This window comes from Oxyura jamaicensis, chromosome 15 (assembly GCF_011077185.1).
Source record: "Oxyura jamaicensis isolate SHBP4307 breed ruddy duck chromosome 15, BPBGC_Ojam_1.0, whole genome shotgun sequence".
Classification (NCBI taxonomy): Eukaryota; Metazoa; Chordata; class Aves; order Anseriformes; family Anatidae; genus Oxyura; species Oxyura jamaicensis.
In genome coordinates this window covers 1,664,477-1,680,635 of record NC_048907.1, presented here as the reverse complement: position 1 = coordinate 1,680,635, position 16,159 = coordinate 1,664,477, and the positions used below count along the sequence as shown (strand labels likewise).

The following is a 16,159-nucleotide window of genomic DNA, read 5'->3' as shown; positions in this document are numbered from 1 at the left end:
AAGCAACCTGGCAGCCTTCCAGAAAACCTAATGGGAGATTTCGTGCCATTCCCTGCCTTTCTGGATGCCTTGGCCCCCGATGCTAAGCTCCAGAGGTTTTCTGCCCAGCTGTCAGCAGCACATCACCGTGCATCCCCCTGCAGCTGCCTTCATTTCTGATTCTTGCAGCGTGGATTTCCTCGGGAAGCATAGGTGAGCCGGTGCGGTGCTGGCAGGTTTGTAACTCAAGAACTAGCAGTTTCTGCCAAACAAACAAAGAGGGTGCATGGGAGGCTCAGCTGTGCCAACTGGAGCCCCTCAAACCTTGGTGTCCTGTGCACTTCACATCCTCTGAAAACATCTTACACTTGTCAGGCTGGCCACAGCTCTGATTTGTATGAGAAATCCTTGACTCACGGATCTTGGCAACCGATTATCAAAGATTAAGGTATTTAAAAATCAAGAGGCATGTGGAACCAAAATATTTTTCTGACCCGTCTCTTTAACGCCTAAATAAACAGAAACCACACTGGCCTTTTCCAGGAGAAAAAAAAACAACATTCAGCACAAAGCCAGTACCTTTGATAACAGGGCCAGTGGTATTTTTTCCCCTTAAACTGCTGAGGCTTTAGGAAAAAAAAAAAAAAAAAAAAAAAGGAAAAAGCTTTATATACAATTCCTGAACGGTCTGATCACCACATCTGCAAACTGGCAGGCCTCCTGCTGTTACCCTACCTACAGCCAAGTAAACTCATCGCGTTGCTCAACTTCAAGTCAGCAACAGTTTCCTGGAAAGGCCAGGCCTTCAATAAGTGTCAAATAAGTGCACGCTTCCTCAGCTCCCCGCTCTTTGAACGTCCCCACACAACCCACCGCGAGATGTAAAGGCCTAATTATATCTCCAGCGGCTTCCACGGCCACACCTACCGGCCAGCGAGCAGCCGAGGGTCACGAGCCTGTGAATTTGCCTCCCCATTGTATGGAGCACGCTAAGGCAGGATGCTGCAGCCTCGCCAGGATGTGATTCAGCGTCCTGTTTTGAGCAGTTAATAAAGTCAGCAGCTTCTGCCCCGCCATCTCCCACCAAGGAGCTGTGGGACAATAAATGCAGCAGGGAGCAGGACCTGCCGAGCCCAAAACGAACCGTCCCCACAAATAAACCCCGCAGACGGCTGCCCCAGCCCCATAGAGCTCCTCAGTACCAACACACGGCCACAAGCCGCTCGCTCAGCACTGCCACCAGCGAAACGCACACAAAAATCCCTAAAAAATGATGAAGACCGAGGTAGCAGGAAGTATTTTTGTGCAGTGCAATACAACAAAGTGCAAATAGCCATCCCAGCTGCAGCAGGACCTCGGTGCACCAGCCACGAGTCGCCTTTATTACAAGGATTTTAACCAAACGGGCTCCGTGGAACGTGGCCTTTGCGTGTGCCAGCCGGGCCGATGCTCTCGACGGAGCCTGTCCGCAGCCATTCCTCCTCCTGCTGCTGACGGGGCTGTGAAGGGAGCACCCGTACACCTGAAGGCTCCACCTGAGTCCTGCAGGGATCGCAGAAACACCTGGTACGAGCCCACTACCTTCACAGGAAAAGACCACTTCATTAAGGTACAACAGAAAAGCAGGAACAGAAGGAACTGTGCCGTCACCAAACCGCTGCGGCAGCGACCTGGCAGTCACGCAGAGCACTTTTCCACCTGGTGGGCGAGGTGGGAAGCAGGGGGACGCATTGGGACGCAGTGCCGTCCGCCCTTCCAGCACAGTTTGAAAGCAGCAGCAGGTCCCACGGAGCTGAAAAACTCCTGACTCTTACCACCGAAAGGTTTTACCACTGAGCAGAACTACACAGATCCAACACCGACTCGGAGCGTTTCAGAACAGGAGAAAGCAATGTCAGCTGTAGGCAGCAGGTGGAACTGGAGCAGAAAGGGGCTCGGGAACATGAAGTGATTGGTGAGACACAGAGGATGGCACTGGGAAGGAGAGGAAGACCCTGGTCTGTCCTTCGCCCCCCAGCAGCACACCGGTGCTCCAGGCAGCTCCCTCCACGTGGAAACCACTAAAATTTGGCACTTTGGGCTGGTTCTAAAACTTGGGAGAAGTGGTTTGTGTCCCGGTGCTTCAGAGAGAAAAATAAAAATCAATAGTTCACGAAACCAGATCCAACTCTACAGTCCAGAATGAAAACCCTGGATTTTTTTTGGAGTGAATGAAAATGATCTGTTCAGCGAGTGGATGAAGGAGCTATGCTATAAGTGAGTAGTAGCACATCCATCCCGTAACAATGAAATGCAGTCTGAGCTGGCAGCAAGCTGGGCTCTGGTTTCCAACACCCCTTCCTTTCCCTAACCACGAGGACCGCTGAGGTTACAAAGCCGGGCACTGGCCCGCCGACCCCTGCACCCAGGGCACGTGTGGCAAAGCACAGCTGTCACCTAAGCCTCCAGCAAGGCTAGTCCAGGGTCTAAAGATTCACAAATAACATCACAGCCTGCTCCTGGGTCTATTTCAGAGGAGACAACCTGAACCCTCAGCTGCTGCAGAAGCAGCACCATGAAGTTGAGCAATCCTGCCACCCCATGGGCACCGGGTAAAGTCTCCGGGAACTGGCCCGGAGCAGCGTGGCACGAAGGGGAGGTGGGATCCATCCAGCCCCTGCGCAGAGGAGCCTCGTTTAACCTCTGAGGTGGGTCTGCATCTGTGCCACAAGTCCTCTTCAGTCCTCGGCAGCGTTTCCCCAAATACAGCAAAGGGTCAGCACAAAAGCCGCCCTATTCTCCAGGCATATCCAGCAATTTAATTACCAGATTCTTATCTGGAAAATGGTACATGGAAAAGTATCCTCAAGGGGCTACCAGGACCTCAGTACCCAGTGCTACAGCAGCACTTCTCAGTGGCCAGTAGAAAAGCGTCAGATTTTACGCCCTGTCTCAATGTGTCCATCCCCCGTGACCACACAAAAACCCCCAACATCCATCCACTCACTGCAAGGTAACCCAGACCCCAACCCGAATCTGCTCTGTCCTCGTCTGTCAGCTGATCCACCAGGCTGAAGAGAAAGCTGCCACCAGCATCACGTTTGTCTCAAAGCATATAACGGGATGGAAATAACAAGAACGAACTCCGCGCAGCAGCGTTAGCGGCTTCACTCTTATCTGAAAGAGGATAATTAAAGAAGGAAGTAGCAACAAGAAGGGAACAGGCCTGCCAAAGCTCTGCTGTGTTTTTTTTTTTTTTTTTTACACTTTATCTCTCAAATTACGGTTCACAGGTTAGAGGGTAAGCGCTGTCGGCAGCAGCTGGATTTAGAGGGGACACCCCACATAATGGCTCCCACCAGACCAGCTGTATCGCTGCTGCTTCTCGTGTCTGCACAGCGTCAGCGAGGGCAGCCTTTCCCTTCTCCAGCAGGGCATCCCAGCCTTCTCCTCCTGTATGAAGGAAGCAGCCCTACACAACCCCAGCAGCAAGGCAGCAGGATTCCTATACAGGACAGCAACATAGCCAGGAGGGAGCAGAGCTCTCGTCCCTTCCCACCCCAGGAGCACCCCCCACTTCCCTGCAATTTTCTGGTTTCTTCCCACCAGGAAACCAACCAAACAACAGCAACAAACAACAAAAAACCTCTTTTATGCTTTAAACACAGGTCCCAAACTTAAACATAAGGGAAACGCCATCCCCAGAGCTCAGCTCCTGCAGGGCCGGCCCCGCAATCCCCCCGGCAGGCGTGCGTGCTCGGGCCAGAGCCCTGTGTGGGATCAGGGCTGAGATGCGTGGCAGACAATTAACAGCAGTGGAAACATGCTTAGAGCCAAACAGCTCTGCTTACCTCACGTTTAATTTACGCTCTTCATCGCTGCCAGCCTCCAGCTGAGGGGAGAAAAGAAGGATACAGAGCAAGTTACATGCCGGTAGTCTCCACAGGACAAGTTGTTTTTTTTTTTTTTAAAAAAAAAAACAAAACGTGTTTTTTAAACCCACCGCAGCAGCGACAGGCTCGGGGCGGCCGTCCCCGGGCAATACGCGCAGGCAGCACCCGCTGCCGGGTGACAGAGGGGCTCACGGGGCTTTGTAAGGCTCTTAGGGCCTAATCCTGCAGCTGGTCCCGGAGCGCAGATCAGTTTGAAGATCGACCTGGACGTCACCAGGAGCACGTGCACACGTGTGAGCAGCGCCCGGCCCGAGCGGGGGGCACTCCGGAGCTGCTTTGGGGTGCTCAGGGACGGCACAAGTGCCCTGCAGATGCAGCCACGATGCCCAGCTGGGAGCGTCGCAGGCACCGGTTGCAAGCGCCCCGGGAGCTGGTTGGTCTGGGACAGGCCCTTCAGCCGCTCGTGCTTTCCTTAAGAGAGGCGCGCGGGCTGACCTGAGCTTGCTCTCAAAGAAAAGCACTTTCACGTAACCCAGCTTTCCAGCCACCTCCTTCAGCTTCTCCGCTAGCTTTTGGACTGAATTCCCTGACAAAGGAAAACAGAATCGTGGCTAATTGCATCCAGAGCTGGCGGGAGGGACGAGGCTCAAAGACGGCTCTCCTCCTTTGTCCCTGCGTAACCAGAGAGGAGCAAGGGCCAGGAGCATCCCTCAAAGGGCCAGGTTGCACTGGGGACCCAGGACCTTAAGGATTGCTCTGAAAAGGGAAAAACCTTCATGGAAGCTTGCAGCAGACCGGACACCAGAGCCTCGTTAGCTCGGAGACACAGGCTGCGGGAAAGCGTGCTCCATTAGTACTCAGAGAACATCTTGTTATTTACTGCAGCATTGCTCAAAACCCACATCAAACAGGGCCACACTAAGGGTTACTGATTTCCAGGTGGTTTTGCAGAACTCAAAAATAAGCAAATAGTTTCACGCAAAACATTCAAGTTTAGAGTTTTGAGTGAGCAAGTGTGCGCAGGAGTCGAGTTGTTCTGCGGCCCCCTGAAATTAAGGTCTGGGAGGTCGGAGTTGGCAGCGGCAGCCCCGTTTGCCATCTGCCAGAACCAGCGGTGCCCAGAAAAAAAAAAACCCAAGGCAACCCCACGGCCTGGATATCGGACGTACAGCCACTCGGGGGAAGAGAGAGAGAGGCACAAATCCCATCTAAAACCGCCGCAGCTGACGGAGCTGTGGAGGGAAGCATACCAGCCCTATTTTTAGTTTGTTTACACCGCGCGGCCGCAGCCAGAGCAGCCCGGGCAGTGCCCCGCAGCATCCCCAGCCCCCTGCCCGTGGTTCCCCAACCCCGGCGGGCGTACGGCCCCGGGGCAGGTCCCCGGCCTGTTTGTTTGGGTCGGTCATGCAGCAACGGGCCAGAGAGATGCCTTTTTTTTTTTTAAACAAACGCGGCCGTGAAATCACAACCACCGTCAGCCGAGATCCCGCAGCTGGGCCGGCCCCGACGCTGCTTCGGGTTCATCATCCTGACTTGGTCGCGAGCCCGCTGCCCCTCTCCTTGCTGACGAAAGGCCGAGACAGAAGCGCTCAGCACCACAGGGCAGCATCGAGCGCTGCCCTTCGGGCTGAGCATCCCTCCCTGCAGCCAGATTTCACACCCGCTGCCTCTCGCAGCTCCCGGCTCGGGTGGTGTGGCGCAGAGAGGGCAGCCCGGGCAGCAGCACCCACCGGGGCTCAGCAACGTGCGTTAGCCACGCTCTCCGCAGATAAAACACCCCTAAGGGTGTTCGGCCTGCCACGGTAACAAGGCAGCAAGCCCCTCGCAGGCAGCAGCATCCATTTTATAAAGTCCTCCAGTTTGTAGGAGCGGAGAGGCTGCAGCAGCTTGCTCACAGTTAGCAGGAACATTTGGTCGTTTTCCATTAAAAAAATAAATCTTCTGGTAATTATTCATATGGGTTAACAACCCCGAAGAGCCTGTAAACCCATCCTTGCGAGATCATAGAAGGCCAGGGGGAGCTGACACTTCGTGGGGTACTTTCCTTTGAAATCAACTAGATAAAAAAACCATGCGGTATTTTGAAAAGGATGGTTGAAAGCCGTGTGGGATTTCCTGCCAGAAGGGACCACTTAAACGGGACAGGGGATGACGGCTTCCTTTAGGAGCCACCAGAGCACACCGGAGACACGGAGGCCCACGGGCAGCAACGTCCCACCAAGTCCGGGGCAATGCCACCCGGGGAGGACCGCGTGGTCGCCCTGCCAAGAACTGCTTCATCAGCCCCCGCACCACACAACGCCTACCGCGGGTATGCGTGGAAAGGTAAGGGACAGCTCGGACTCCTGCCCCACCGGCACCAGTTAAATCCAGTCTCACTGCACGGGCTGCAACTGGGTCGTAGCCCACTTGGGTCTGCAGGGAGAGGGTGGCCACGAGCTCTTGTCCCCTTCAACGTAACACCGGGTTCCTCAGGGAACATAGCCCAGCTCGGTCCCTGCAGCTTCAGGAACCCGAAGGACATGAGCAGCAGCACCATGGCTGCGGGAAGGGCTGAGGATGAGGATGGGAAGGGCTGAGGGTGAGTCACTGCCTGCCAGCACACCGCAAGCACTCAGCCCTCAACCCCACGGCTTAGCGGGGGTCACCGCGACCTGGCGGGGCACAAATAGGATTGTTTACCTGGCAGGGAATGGCAGCAGCGAGTGCCCAAGGAAATGGCAGGGACAGGGATGATGTGCGGGAAGGTTACGGAGAGAAACACCAGGCCTGTCTTTGGGGGTCACCAAAGAGTCGGGTTAGGAAGGCGAAGAGGAAGCATGGGGAAGATGAAAACAGAGCGGACGTGTCCGGGTGGCACGTGGGAGCTGCGGGGAGCGGCGGCGGCTACGAAGGTTGGGGCAGGGAGAGGGGTGAGCGGGGCGGCAGGAGGGACTGTGGGGGTACCGGGGTGCTGGAGGAGCACAGCAGAGCTGGGACAGATGGATGAGGAGCTGCAGGGTGCGGGCGGGATGCGGCCCATGGCACAAACGTGGTGCGGGGATGGGGCGCAGCGGGGTGCAGCCGGTGCCAGCCCTACTGCGGCGTGGGGCCCTGCGGCTGCTCCACGACCACGGGCCCACCGGGTGGGCCGAGGTTGGGGCAACCCCATGGGGCTCGGAGGACCCGTCCCCGGCTGCCGCGGGGCCCTGCGGGAGCCCGAGTCCTGGACGCGGGGCCCAGCCCGGGGACGGCTGCGGGAGCCCCGGCCCGCCCCGCTCCCGGCCCCCGGAGCCCTGCCCGGCCCAGCCCGGCCCGGCCCGGCTCACCTCGCTGGTGCTGGCCGAAGAGGCGGCGCTGGGGGTCGGCGAGCGCTGCAGCGTGACCAGCGCCATGGCTGCGGCGGGGCCCGGTTACAGCGGCGGCGGCTGCGGGGCGCCGGCAGCCTCCAGCCGGCCCCGGCGGCTGCGCAGCCCCGGCCCCGGCGGCGGCCGCCGCGCTGCGGGGAGGAGCCGGGAGGAGCCGAGCCGGGCCCAGGCGGGTGGGGAGGAGACGGGAGGCGGCCGCTGCTAAATAGCGCCCGGTGGGGGCAAGCTGGGGCTGGGATACGGGTGAAGGAGGCTCGGGAGGGTCAGCGTGGGGCTCTGCGGCACCCGGCATGTGGGGGCGGCTGGGGAAGGGGAAGAGAAGAGGGCCTGGGGGTGCTCCTCATCATGGGGTGTAGCAGTAGGCAAGGGGGAAAGACTTTAAACTTAAAGAGGGGAGGCTTTAGGTTAGGCTTAAGGGAGAAATTAATCGTTCAGAGGGTGGTGAGGCCCTGGCGTGGGTTGCCCAGAGGAGCTGGGGGTGCTGGATGGGGCTGGGGGCTGTAAGCAAGCGGTCCATAAGATCCCCTCCCGCCCATACCGCTCTGTGCAGCCGGCCCTGCTGGTGGCTTGGGGTTGGGGTCCCCCCAGCCTGATGTCCCAGCTCGAAGCAGCCCGGCCACCCCGCTTAGCGAGCAGTGCTGCTGATGCACCCTGCACAGCACTCAGGCAATCACAGAATGTCCTCTCGTGGTCCTGGCCACCCCAAGGAGGTGCTGCAGGGGTTGAGACGACACTGGTGAAGCACCAGCAGGGCATCAGCTGCAAGGTACAGCAGAAAGGAACCCTTTGATAACCGGGCTGAAGAAAGTGTGAGGGGTCAGCAGTGCCAAAAGCAAGAGGCACACAAGTAATGGGGTAATTAGTATAAGAGGCTTTGCTGGTTGTATGTAAAGCCCTTAATAATTCAGGCCTTCAAATGGCTGCCTTTTCCCCTCTGCCTCTGCAACACAGCAGGGAAAAACGGGGAGGTGTGAAGATGGCCTGGAGCCCCCAGAGGTGGGCATCCCGATGAGGAACCAGCTCTTTTCTCAGCTCCCTTCCTGGTGGCACCTTGGGCAGGAGGTGATGATGGGGTAGAGCAGGCCGCACCCAAGCTTCTCCCATCGGAGCTGGACCCCTGCGTGGTGCCTTCACTCATGGTGACCCTTGGAAGCTGTTCGAGTGGCAGGGACGGAGGCACCACATCGCTCACCCCGTGGCAGGAGGGAGGACGGGAGCCCCCGACACAGTGCTCAGGGTCAGAACCGTGTGCGAGCGCTGCTCTGCTAACAGAAGCATTAAAGGTACCAGGTGCTTAAGCCGTGTGAGCCTGTGGACTTAACGCTCCTCGCCATCCCTGCTGACCTCGGGGTGAAACATCCTTCTGCTCAGGCCTGCCCGTGTCTCTCCTCTGCCTTCTGTGGGACCCAGTTCCCTCTGCCTGGGCCAAGCCGTGCTGCACGGCTGAAGTCCTGGGCCCAGGTACTTATTTCCAGCCTGACTGTGCAGGAGATCCATTCCCGTCTCTTGTATCCCCACCACCTCTTTTGTAAAAGCTTTAGGCAGCGCTCTGCCCAAGCACCGCCTGCGCTCCCAGGGCTGCCTCTGCTGATGCTAATTGTATCTGCACGGAAAAAAGCCCGTCTTTTCAGCCCAGAAAATGAGAGATGAAGCCCTCTGACTTGGGCAGCACAGCCCCTGGGGTCTGTCTAGAGGGAGGCAATGCGCTTTTCTCTCTTACGACACAAAAACTGAGCATGAAGCACCCACTTTTCACAGATCCCGTGCTGTCCTGTGGCTGGCGCGTCCCGTCCCCCGTGTCCCCATCCGCCAAGCTCCCAGTTTTTCCCGTCCAAGCCAGCAGTCACCATGGTGACAAGTGGCAATGACGGCGCTTTGCCATGGACCACAGTGACCCCGTGGGCTTTTCAGCGGAGGGGCTGCAGGGCTGGCTTCCAGCCGCGTGCGGGGCACGGGGGCCTCCACCTCCCGGGGTCCCGAGCAAAGACTTTGGCCCCATTGCCCAGCGCGGGGGGCGGCTGCGAGCCCTTGGCACTTGGACCTTGGACGGCGGGCGGCTCGCTGGGCTGTAAACAAGCCGCGGCGAGGAGGTGGCTCTGCTGAAGCCTTTGACAGCTGCGGGGGCTGCCCGGAGGTGCTCGGCAGGTAAGTTGGTGAAAAATGGGTGTTTTGGTTGTTTAGTGAGCCGCTGGAGAGCCTTGGCTTGTGCTGTGGGGCTTGCTGCTGCCGCTTTTAGTGGAGGCAGCCCCGATTCCTGCCGGCTGTGAGCTGCCAAGCCACAGCAGATGGAAGAAGGCTGGCCCCATCCTGCTGCCTGCGGTGCTCCCCGTCCCCAGGACTCATCCCAGCCCAGGCACGTGCCAGGCCCACTGTGCCACACAGGTGCCGTGCTTCCACGAATAAAACCATGGTCCAGAATTTATTAATCCTGCCCCAAACCAGGTCTGGTGTGGTGCTGGCTTCCTTCCCCTGCCTGCTCAAGTGACTTGCCCCGTCCCATCCCCACTCCCTCCTTGCACCAGTCCTTGCCCCTTTTCTGTGACCGTGGGGCTCTGTCCGTGCTGCAGGGCAGGGAAGCTCCCACGAGGAGCAGCCGTGAGGGGCCTGAGGGGGGCTGCAGAGCCAGGATCAGTCCCGCAGGAGCCAGCACCAGGAGGCCCCGGCCCCGACGCTGCCTTTCAGGCATTTTCTGCCCATTTCTCACCACGCAGGGGCCGCAGCCATGCGCGTCGCCGTCATCGGGGCCGGGGTGATCGGCCTCTCCACCGCCTTGTGCATCCACGAGCGCTTCCAGCCCCTGGTGCCCTGCCTGCAGCTGGAGGTCTACGCGGACCGCTTCACGCCGCACACCACCAGCGACGGGGCGGCGGGCCTGTGGCAGCCCTACCTGAGCGACCACGGCGAGCTGCAGGAGACGTGAGTCAGCTCGCACGACCCTCACCGTCCCCACTGCTCCTCCGAGGCCGTCCCCACCTCGTGCCCTTTCTCTCCGCTGTGGCTCGGTGGCAGCCCGGCGCGGGGCGAAGCGGCCGTCCCTGCCCGCCGGCTCCGTGGGCAGGGTGCTGGTGGAGCCGGTGCCGCCGTGTTTTTCCCCGCAGGCTGTGGAACAAGGAGACCTTCGATCACCTGCTGGGGTACCTCGGCTCGCCGGACGCGAAGGAGATGGGGCTTTTCCTAATTTCTGGCTACAACCTCTTTACGCGGCCCGTCCCGGTAAGGAGCAGGCAGTGAGGAGCCTCCCGCCCCGAGGCTGCCCGGCGGTGGGCAGGTTTGTGTTTCTTCCCCAACAATGCTCTAACCGCTTCCAAATGGCTCCAGCGCTCTGTCTTGTGACAGTTCGCCTGGAACTCGGCGTTTTCTGGCTCCCTCAATGCAATGTTTGTCCAAAGGACGGGCTGAGCCCTCTGAGGGTGGAAGCTGGCAGAGCCTCGCTGCCCACAGCAGTGCTCGGGGTGCCCTGGGAAGCGGCTGGGCAGCGGGGACATCCCCCCGGCCGCTTCTGTCCCCTGCCGTGGTGGCACTGCCAGCTGGTTACGGCCGATCAGGTTCCCTAAGGGCCTTCTCCCCTTCCGCAGGATCCGTCCTGGAAGAACATTGTCCTGGGATTCAGGAACCTGACACCGAGAGAGCTTGAACTCTTCCCTGGTTATAGGTATTTTCTGTCCCTTTTCCGGAGCATCGGGGGTGGGCTTTCCTCTGCCGGCCCATGTGGGAAATGAGCTGGGCTTCACTGCGGCTGCGTCCCTTAAAATAGGTGGGAGTCACTGCAAAGAAAACAACAGCGAGGCATGGAAACCGTGCCAGATATTGTGGAGCTGGGGGAACAAAATCAGCAGGAGGTGCTAATGCTGTAAACAGGGTCAAAAATAGCACCCCGTTTGTACCCTGGGGATTTGAGGCCCGGAGCGGAGCTGCAGCAGCCACCAAAGCGCTGCTGCATGGGGCAGGGGGCGGCCGCCCTCGGGAAGCTGCTGCGGGCCCTTATCGCTTTCTGTCCTTATTTTTTGCAGCTACGGCTGGTTCAACACGGCGCTGATGCTGGAGTGCAGGAGCTACCTGCCCTGGCTCACCAACAGGTGAGTCCGGAGTCGGTGCTGCCGCTCTGCCCTGGCGCTCTGCAGTCTGCTGGAGGGCGCAGCAGGGCTGGCCGAGCCAGCGGCAGCTCTGGGCCGGTAGGGAAACGAGCTAATAATAATTGGAGACCATCTAGGAACCACTGAGGAGACCACGGGTGCTTATTACAAGGAGCATCAAGCCGTACCTACTCTGGGCATCAATTACAGGCGCTGATTTGGATGGTACATTTACTTTTATTTGCTGGCAACAGATGAACTTGCTCTTCCAGGCTAGCGCAGAGAGGAGTGAAGTTTTTCCACAGGAAGGTCGGCTCCTTCCAGGAGGTGAGCTGGGCATGGGGGCCGTGGCAGAGCGGGGGGAGCACGGGGTGCGATGCTGGGAGGCATGGGGCAGGGATTTCTGCCCTGACCCGGTGCTGCAGCACAGCAAGCATCTGGCAGGTGTGGAGCATGGAGCCATCAGGCACAGGCAGTACTTCTGTGTCTTAAATGCAAGCGCTCTCCTTGCCTGTACCCGTGGGATCTCAGCGGGAGCCGTGCCGGGGAAGCTGTGCCGTGGATCTGCCCCTCGTGTTGGATTCACCACCAGAGCCCTGCAGCGACCGCTCAGCGTGGCCTTGGTGCAGGAATCTGGTGCCCCCTGGGGCAGCGCCCTCGGAAAGCATCGCTGCTCACCGCGCCGTGTCTGTCTTTTGGCAGATGTTTGCCCAGGGCGTGGACGTGGTCATCAACTGCACCGGGGTTCGTGCCGGGGAGCTGCAGCCAGACCCAGCGTTGCAGCCCGCCCGCGGGCAGGTCCTAAAGGTGAGGCTGCGCCTGCACCGCACGCATCCCCCCGGCCGGGCACCCCGCTCTCCTCACCCCCTGCCCTCCTCCCCCAGGTGCAGGCCCCGTGGGTGAAGCACTTCATCATCACTCACGACATGGACTCCGGGATCTACAACTCGCCCTACGTCATACCGGGGTAGGTAGCAGCGACATGGTGTTAGCGGCGATGCTCGGTACTTGCAGAGCACCCACACCAGGCTGGCTCCCTGCCGGCACCTGCCCCACAGAGGCTGATTAAATACGTGTCTGCTGCCCGTCCTGCCTGCTGCCCCCCGAGACTGGCTGTCTACCCAGCTTTGGCAGCAGAGACGGGTTTTGAAGCTGTAACTCGAGTGCTGCGTTTCTGGTACTTCCCATTGTGCTGATATGTCAGGGTTAGGCAAGAAGCCATTAGGTAAATAGGGACTTTGAATGCTCGCAGCTCCCAGGCAAAGTATTCCAAGCTGATTGCTTATCGCAGCCCCAGCCGCACAGCAAATCCTCTCCCTGTGTGCATTTTGCTGGCGCTGGCACGGCCGGGCACCGGGCTGGCTCCCAAAGGAAGCCGCCAGCTCCAGCACGCAGGCACGGGGATAGCGACAGGGCAAGGGGGAGCAGTTTTACACTAAAAGCGGGGAGTTTTAGATTAGATATAAGGAAGAAATTCTTCTCCCAGGGGGCGGCGAGGCCCTGGCGCAGGCTGCCACTTGTTCTGCCAAGGCAAGGGCCCATTGGGTGCTGATAGTGCTTAATGAATGACTTGGGCTAATTACCTGTGGCAAGGGAGCAGACGCGCAGGCACCGCTCTCTCGCCTGCTTGGCATGAGGGTCTCTCAGGCAGGAGCACGCTGCAGGCTTGGGGCATGGCAGGACCCACAAATCACACCCACACCACGTCCCCATCTGCGGGCCCCACCAGGGTCTGCATTCATTGCCCTGTGCTCTTGGTGCAGGAGTGAGTTCACGGTCCTGGGTGGGATATTCCAGCAAGGCAACTGGAACGAAGAGAACAGCGCCCAGGACCACAAAACCATCTGGGAGACGTGCTGCAAGCTGCTGCCCGCGCTCCAGGTGGGTGCCCCCAACCCAGCGCCGTGGCACCGGGCACGGGCGTTGAGGACAAGCCCCAGCATCTGGATCTGGGCACGCCTGCCTTCAGCAGCCAGGAGAGCTGGCGGGGTTTCTGTAACCCCGTTGTGCTTTCACCTGCCTAACGCGGAGAATTGCTGGGCAGGGGCTGATGGGCTTTTGGTTTCAGAAAGCGAAGATCGTGGAGGAGTGGAGCGGCTTGAGACCGGCTCGCCCCAGAGTCCGCCTGGAGAGGGAGACCCTCCGCCACGAGCACTCGCAGGCAGAGGTACCGTGCACAGCCCCCCAGAGCTGAACATCGTTAACCACAGCGCTAATTGTGCTCCGGTCACCGTGCGACATCAGCACCCAGCCACTGATAATTAGTCCCAGCAAACGCTGCTCAGCCGCGCTGCCCTGCTGTCGGTCCTTGCGCCATCTCCCCCTTGTAACGGGGAAATCCTTGGGCTGCTTTCAGCCCCTTTTTTTTAAAAAAAATATTTTTTATTTTATTTTTTTTTAATGGATTTTATGGGGAGAGTGGGCAGGGAGTGCTCCTGCCAAAGAAAAAGCTGCAGCTGGAGCTTAGTCCTTCACAGACATAGACTAAAAAAAAAGAGAAGGCAGAAAAATTTGGAGACACCAACCCCCCCGACCCTGCTGCTCCCAGAACCACGAGGCACACAGGATCCGTGCAGTGCTGGTGGTATTTGTAGTGGTGCAATTTTCTGTGGGAAGCCTCTGCATGCGGCATTCGTGCCTGGGAGCATCACAGCTCCTTTAACAAAGGACAGCACAAAAGGGATCGTGGTGAAGGCAGAGGGACCCCCGTGGGGCTGTGGCTGCTGAGGACTGATAGATTCGTCGCAGCGCAGGTGAAGCCAGGTGTCTGCTTCAGACACAAAGGCGATGCACTGCTAATGTCTCTTTTAAGAGGAAGGAGACTGGGAATGGCACGGGTTCAGCGTGCCACCTGTCCCTGCACCCTCAGCACAGCGCCTGCTGGTCTAGGACCGCATCGCTCCTTGGCGCTTTTGTCTGAGAGCCCAGCAGCAGACCTGCAGAGGGAATCCTTGGTTTGATTGCCTGCATGTCTCTCTACAGCTTTGAAGAAGAGATTAAAGCTCCAAAGGGGACGGTGACTGCAGAATGTAATTAAATGTAGTGAAAATATATTCAATCTTTAGCTGGAGAGGCTTGGAAGGAACGCGGTGTATTTAGGCAAAGCCCCGAGCAGGGTTCAAAGCAACGCCGGGTTTGAATTAATTTACGGATCGCTCTGTTCCTGTATCAGCACATCATATCTACGCTGCCTTGGCACAGGAGAGGTGTAGCTATCGATTCCAGCAGCGAGACGGGCTCCAGCTGAAGCGAAGTCGTTTACCTTGGCAGGAGCAGGTGCTGCGCAGGCACCAGCACCTCGTGCTCTGAGCACCACGGCGGCGAGTGGCGCCGCTGCGTTCGGGGGGCAGCAGCTTCAGGAGGGAGGGAGAGAACAGAGGGTGATGGAGCCATGCTGCAGGGCCAAGGCAGCCCCGGGGAATCCGTGGGCACCCACGGGCTGGGGGCAGGTGCAGGGACAGTGAGGAGGTCGGGGTTTGGTGGGACAAGCAGCAGGAGAGCTTCCCTTGGCACCCCACAGGACTCAGCCTAAATCCGGTAAGGATATTCCTGGGCATCACAGCGACTCCTTGCTGCCCTTAACCCCAGGGGCTCCAGCACAGCACTGAAGCCTTCTCCTCTCCCCAGGTGATTCACAACTACGGGCACGGCGGCTTCGGGATCACCATCCACTGGGGCTGCGCCATGGCAGCGGCCAGGCTGTTGGGGAGCATCCTGCAGGAGAAGCAGCTGGCCAGGCCGCCCCAGTCCCACCTGTGAGTTGCCTGCTCAGCCGGGATTATCGTGACAGCAGTAGCTTAGAAATCACAGCAGAAAGATGCAAATAAGGTGGTGCTGCACACGTGGGCTGCTCGACCCTCCTGCCAGCTCCGGCGCCGCTTCCCGGTGTCTTGTTTTCAGGCTGCTGCCAGTTCTGTCGCTGCCATTAGCCAGATGGCTGAATTTCCTTCGCCGTGGCCTCGCACAACCTACCTAAAGGAAGTGCTTTAAAACATGCACCAATTATCTGTGGCAAAGTGCTCTTCTGTCCCTGGGATCAGTCTGCAAAGGGCAGGCAGGGTTCGGCTGCAATCCCGGCAGTCCTGCTGCTCGTCTGCGCGACGGGACGGGATCTGAAACCGAGCCGGTGCCACCCGAGGTCTTCACCGACTGCCCAGACACCCAGCACCTAATTAGATTTGCAGGCTCCCCCCAGGAGGCAAAAGCTCCTTAGTAGGAAGAAGCTCTGGAGCTCCCAGGGAAGTGACAACCGCTCTCAAGGCACGTGCTCCGGCTACAACAGCTTTCCTTACGCTCATGCCAGGACCGAGCACGGGTCTACGGCACCTGGTTAGTGTAGCTGGCAATAGACTGCAGCAGTTACCTAAAATGGGCTTTCCAGATGATGTTTTTAGTAACAAAAGCAACATGTTCCAGCCCTGTGTACTTGCCAGGTGCTATATATAGCAGAGAGCCTACGCAAAATAGCCGTTCTCGTCCCTGAAACTCCCACGGGCGCTTCGGTTCCTCGTCTCATTCGGCCATGAGATGGGGCTGGAGCAGGGGCTGGTGTTAGGGGCACCTCTCTGAAGGTTCAGCCCCTCCGTTTGTCCCATGCTGGGTGCCTTTCCCGCTCTGATGACTTCCCAAAGAGAAAGGGTCGAGCAGCATTAGCCTCAAACCCAAAGGCAGGCAGTGGCCGCACGCCCAGCATGCGGTGCCTGCCTCGGGCTCCTCTGCAGCCCAGCCGGCTCCCTGCCCCTTGCTGCTGCAGCTCCTCTCCCCCTGGATGCCAGAAATAGCCTGGCTGGGGATGTACCAGGCAGTGAATGAGACAGGCTGCCATGCAGGCGGGCTCGCCTTGCCTCCCAGGGCCCTGGATGTGAAGCAGCCCATGGGAAGGGCATGC

General features: G+C 58.8%; 2 protein-coding genes and 1 long non-coding RNA gene across 5 annotated transcripts in view; 2 read left to right on the top strand and 1 right to left on the bottom strand.

The window, feature by feature from the left end:
- Nucleotides 1-7,250, bottom strand: part of SSH1 (slingshot protein phosphatase 1) — a 30,595-nt gene extending 23,345 nt beyond the window's left edge. Inside the window, exons 1-2 of the mRNA XM_035340099.1 lie at nucleotides 7,160-7,250; nucleotides 3,810-3,850 (exon numbers count right to left, since the gene is read on the bottom strand). Of these exons, the coding sequence (XP_035195990.1) occupies nucleotides 3,810-3,850; nucleotides 7,160-7,225 (107 nt within the window). The 5' untranslated portion in view covers nucleotides 7,226-7,250. The remainder of the gene's footprint in view (nucleotides 1-3,809; nucleotides 3,851-7,159) is intronic.
- Nucleotides 7,201-16,153, top strand: LOC118174650. The gene is made up of 3 exons (XR_004754724.1): nucleotides 7,201-7,211; nucleotides 7,634-7,639; nucleotides 15,814-16,153. It is a non-coding gene; the product is annotated as an uncharacterized LOC118174650 (long non-coding RNA).
- On the top strand, nucleotides 9,297-15,752 carry DAO (D-amino acid oxidase). Of its 3 annotated transcripts, XM_035340107.1 has the most exons (12): nucleotides 9,297-9,343; nucleotides 9,908-10,114; nucleotides 10,297-10,411; nucleotides 10,774-10,850; nucleotides 11,209-11,274; nucleotides 11,544-11,598; nucleotides 11,974-12,078; nucleotides 12,156-12,238; nucleotides 13,035-13,152; nucleotides 13,340-13,438; nucleotides 14,542-14,576; nucleotides 14,807-14,938. In XM_035340107.1, the coding sequence occupies exons 2-12, from the start codon at nucleotides 9,921-9,923 to the stop codon at nucleotides 14,877-14,879; spliced, it is 1,020 nt and encodes a 339-aa protein (XP_035195998.1). In that variant the 5' UTR covers nucleotides 9,297-9,343; nucleotides 9,908-9,920; the 3' UTR covers nucleotides 14,880-14,938. The 3 variants fall into 3 exon arrangements, 2 of the variants coding, with proteins under 2 accessions (XP_035195998.1, XP_035195997.1); XR_004754722.1 differs by lacking the exons at nucleotides 14,542-14,576; nucleotides 14,807-14,938 and adding an exon at nucleotides 13,551-13,624 and having other exon boundaries at nucleotides 13,340-13,520; XM_035340106.1 differs by lacking the exon at nucleotides 14,542-14,576 and having other exon boundaries at nucleotides 14,899-15,752.
- Nucleotides 16,154-16,159: the final 6 nt, after the last annotated feature.

Bases quoted from the DNA above. Each gene is read 5' to 3' on its own strand.
- DAO (XM_035340106.1), top strand. From the start codon at position 9,921: ATGCGCGTCGCCGTCATCGGGGCCGGGGTGATCGGCCTCTCCACCGCC. The intron at 11,275-11,543 runs GTGAGTCCGGAG...TTGCTCTTCCAG, and splicing joins CTGCCCTGGCTCACCAACAG to GCTAGCGCAGAGAGGAGTGA. The intron at 13,439-14,898 runs GTACCGTGCACA...TCCTCTCCCCAG, and splicing joins ACGAGCACTCGCAGGCAGAG to GTGATTCACAACTACGGGCA.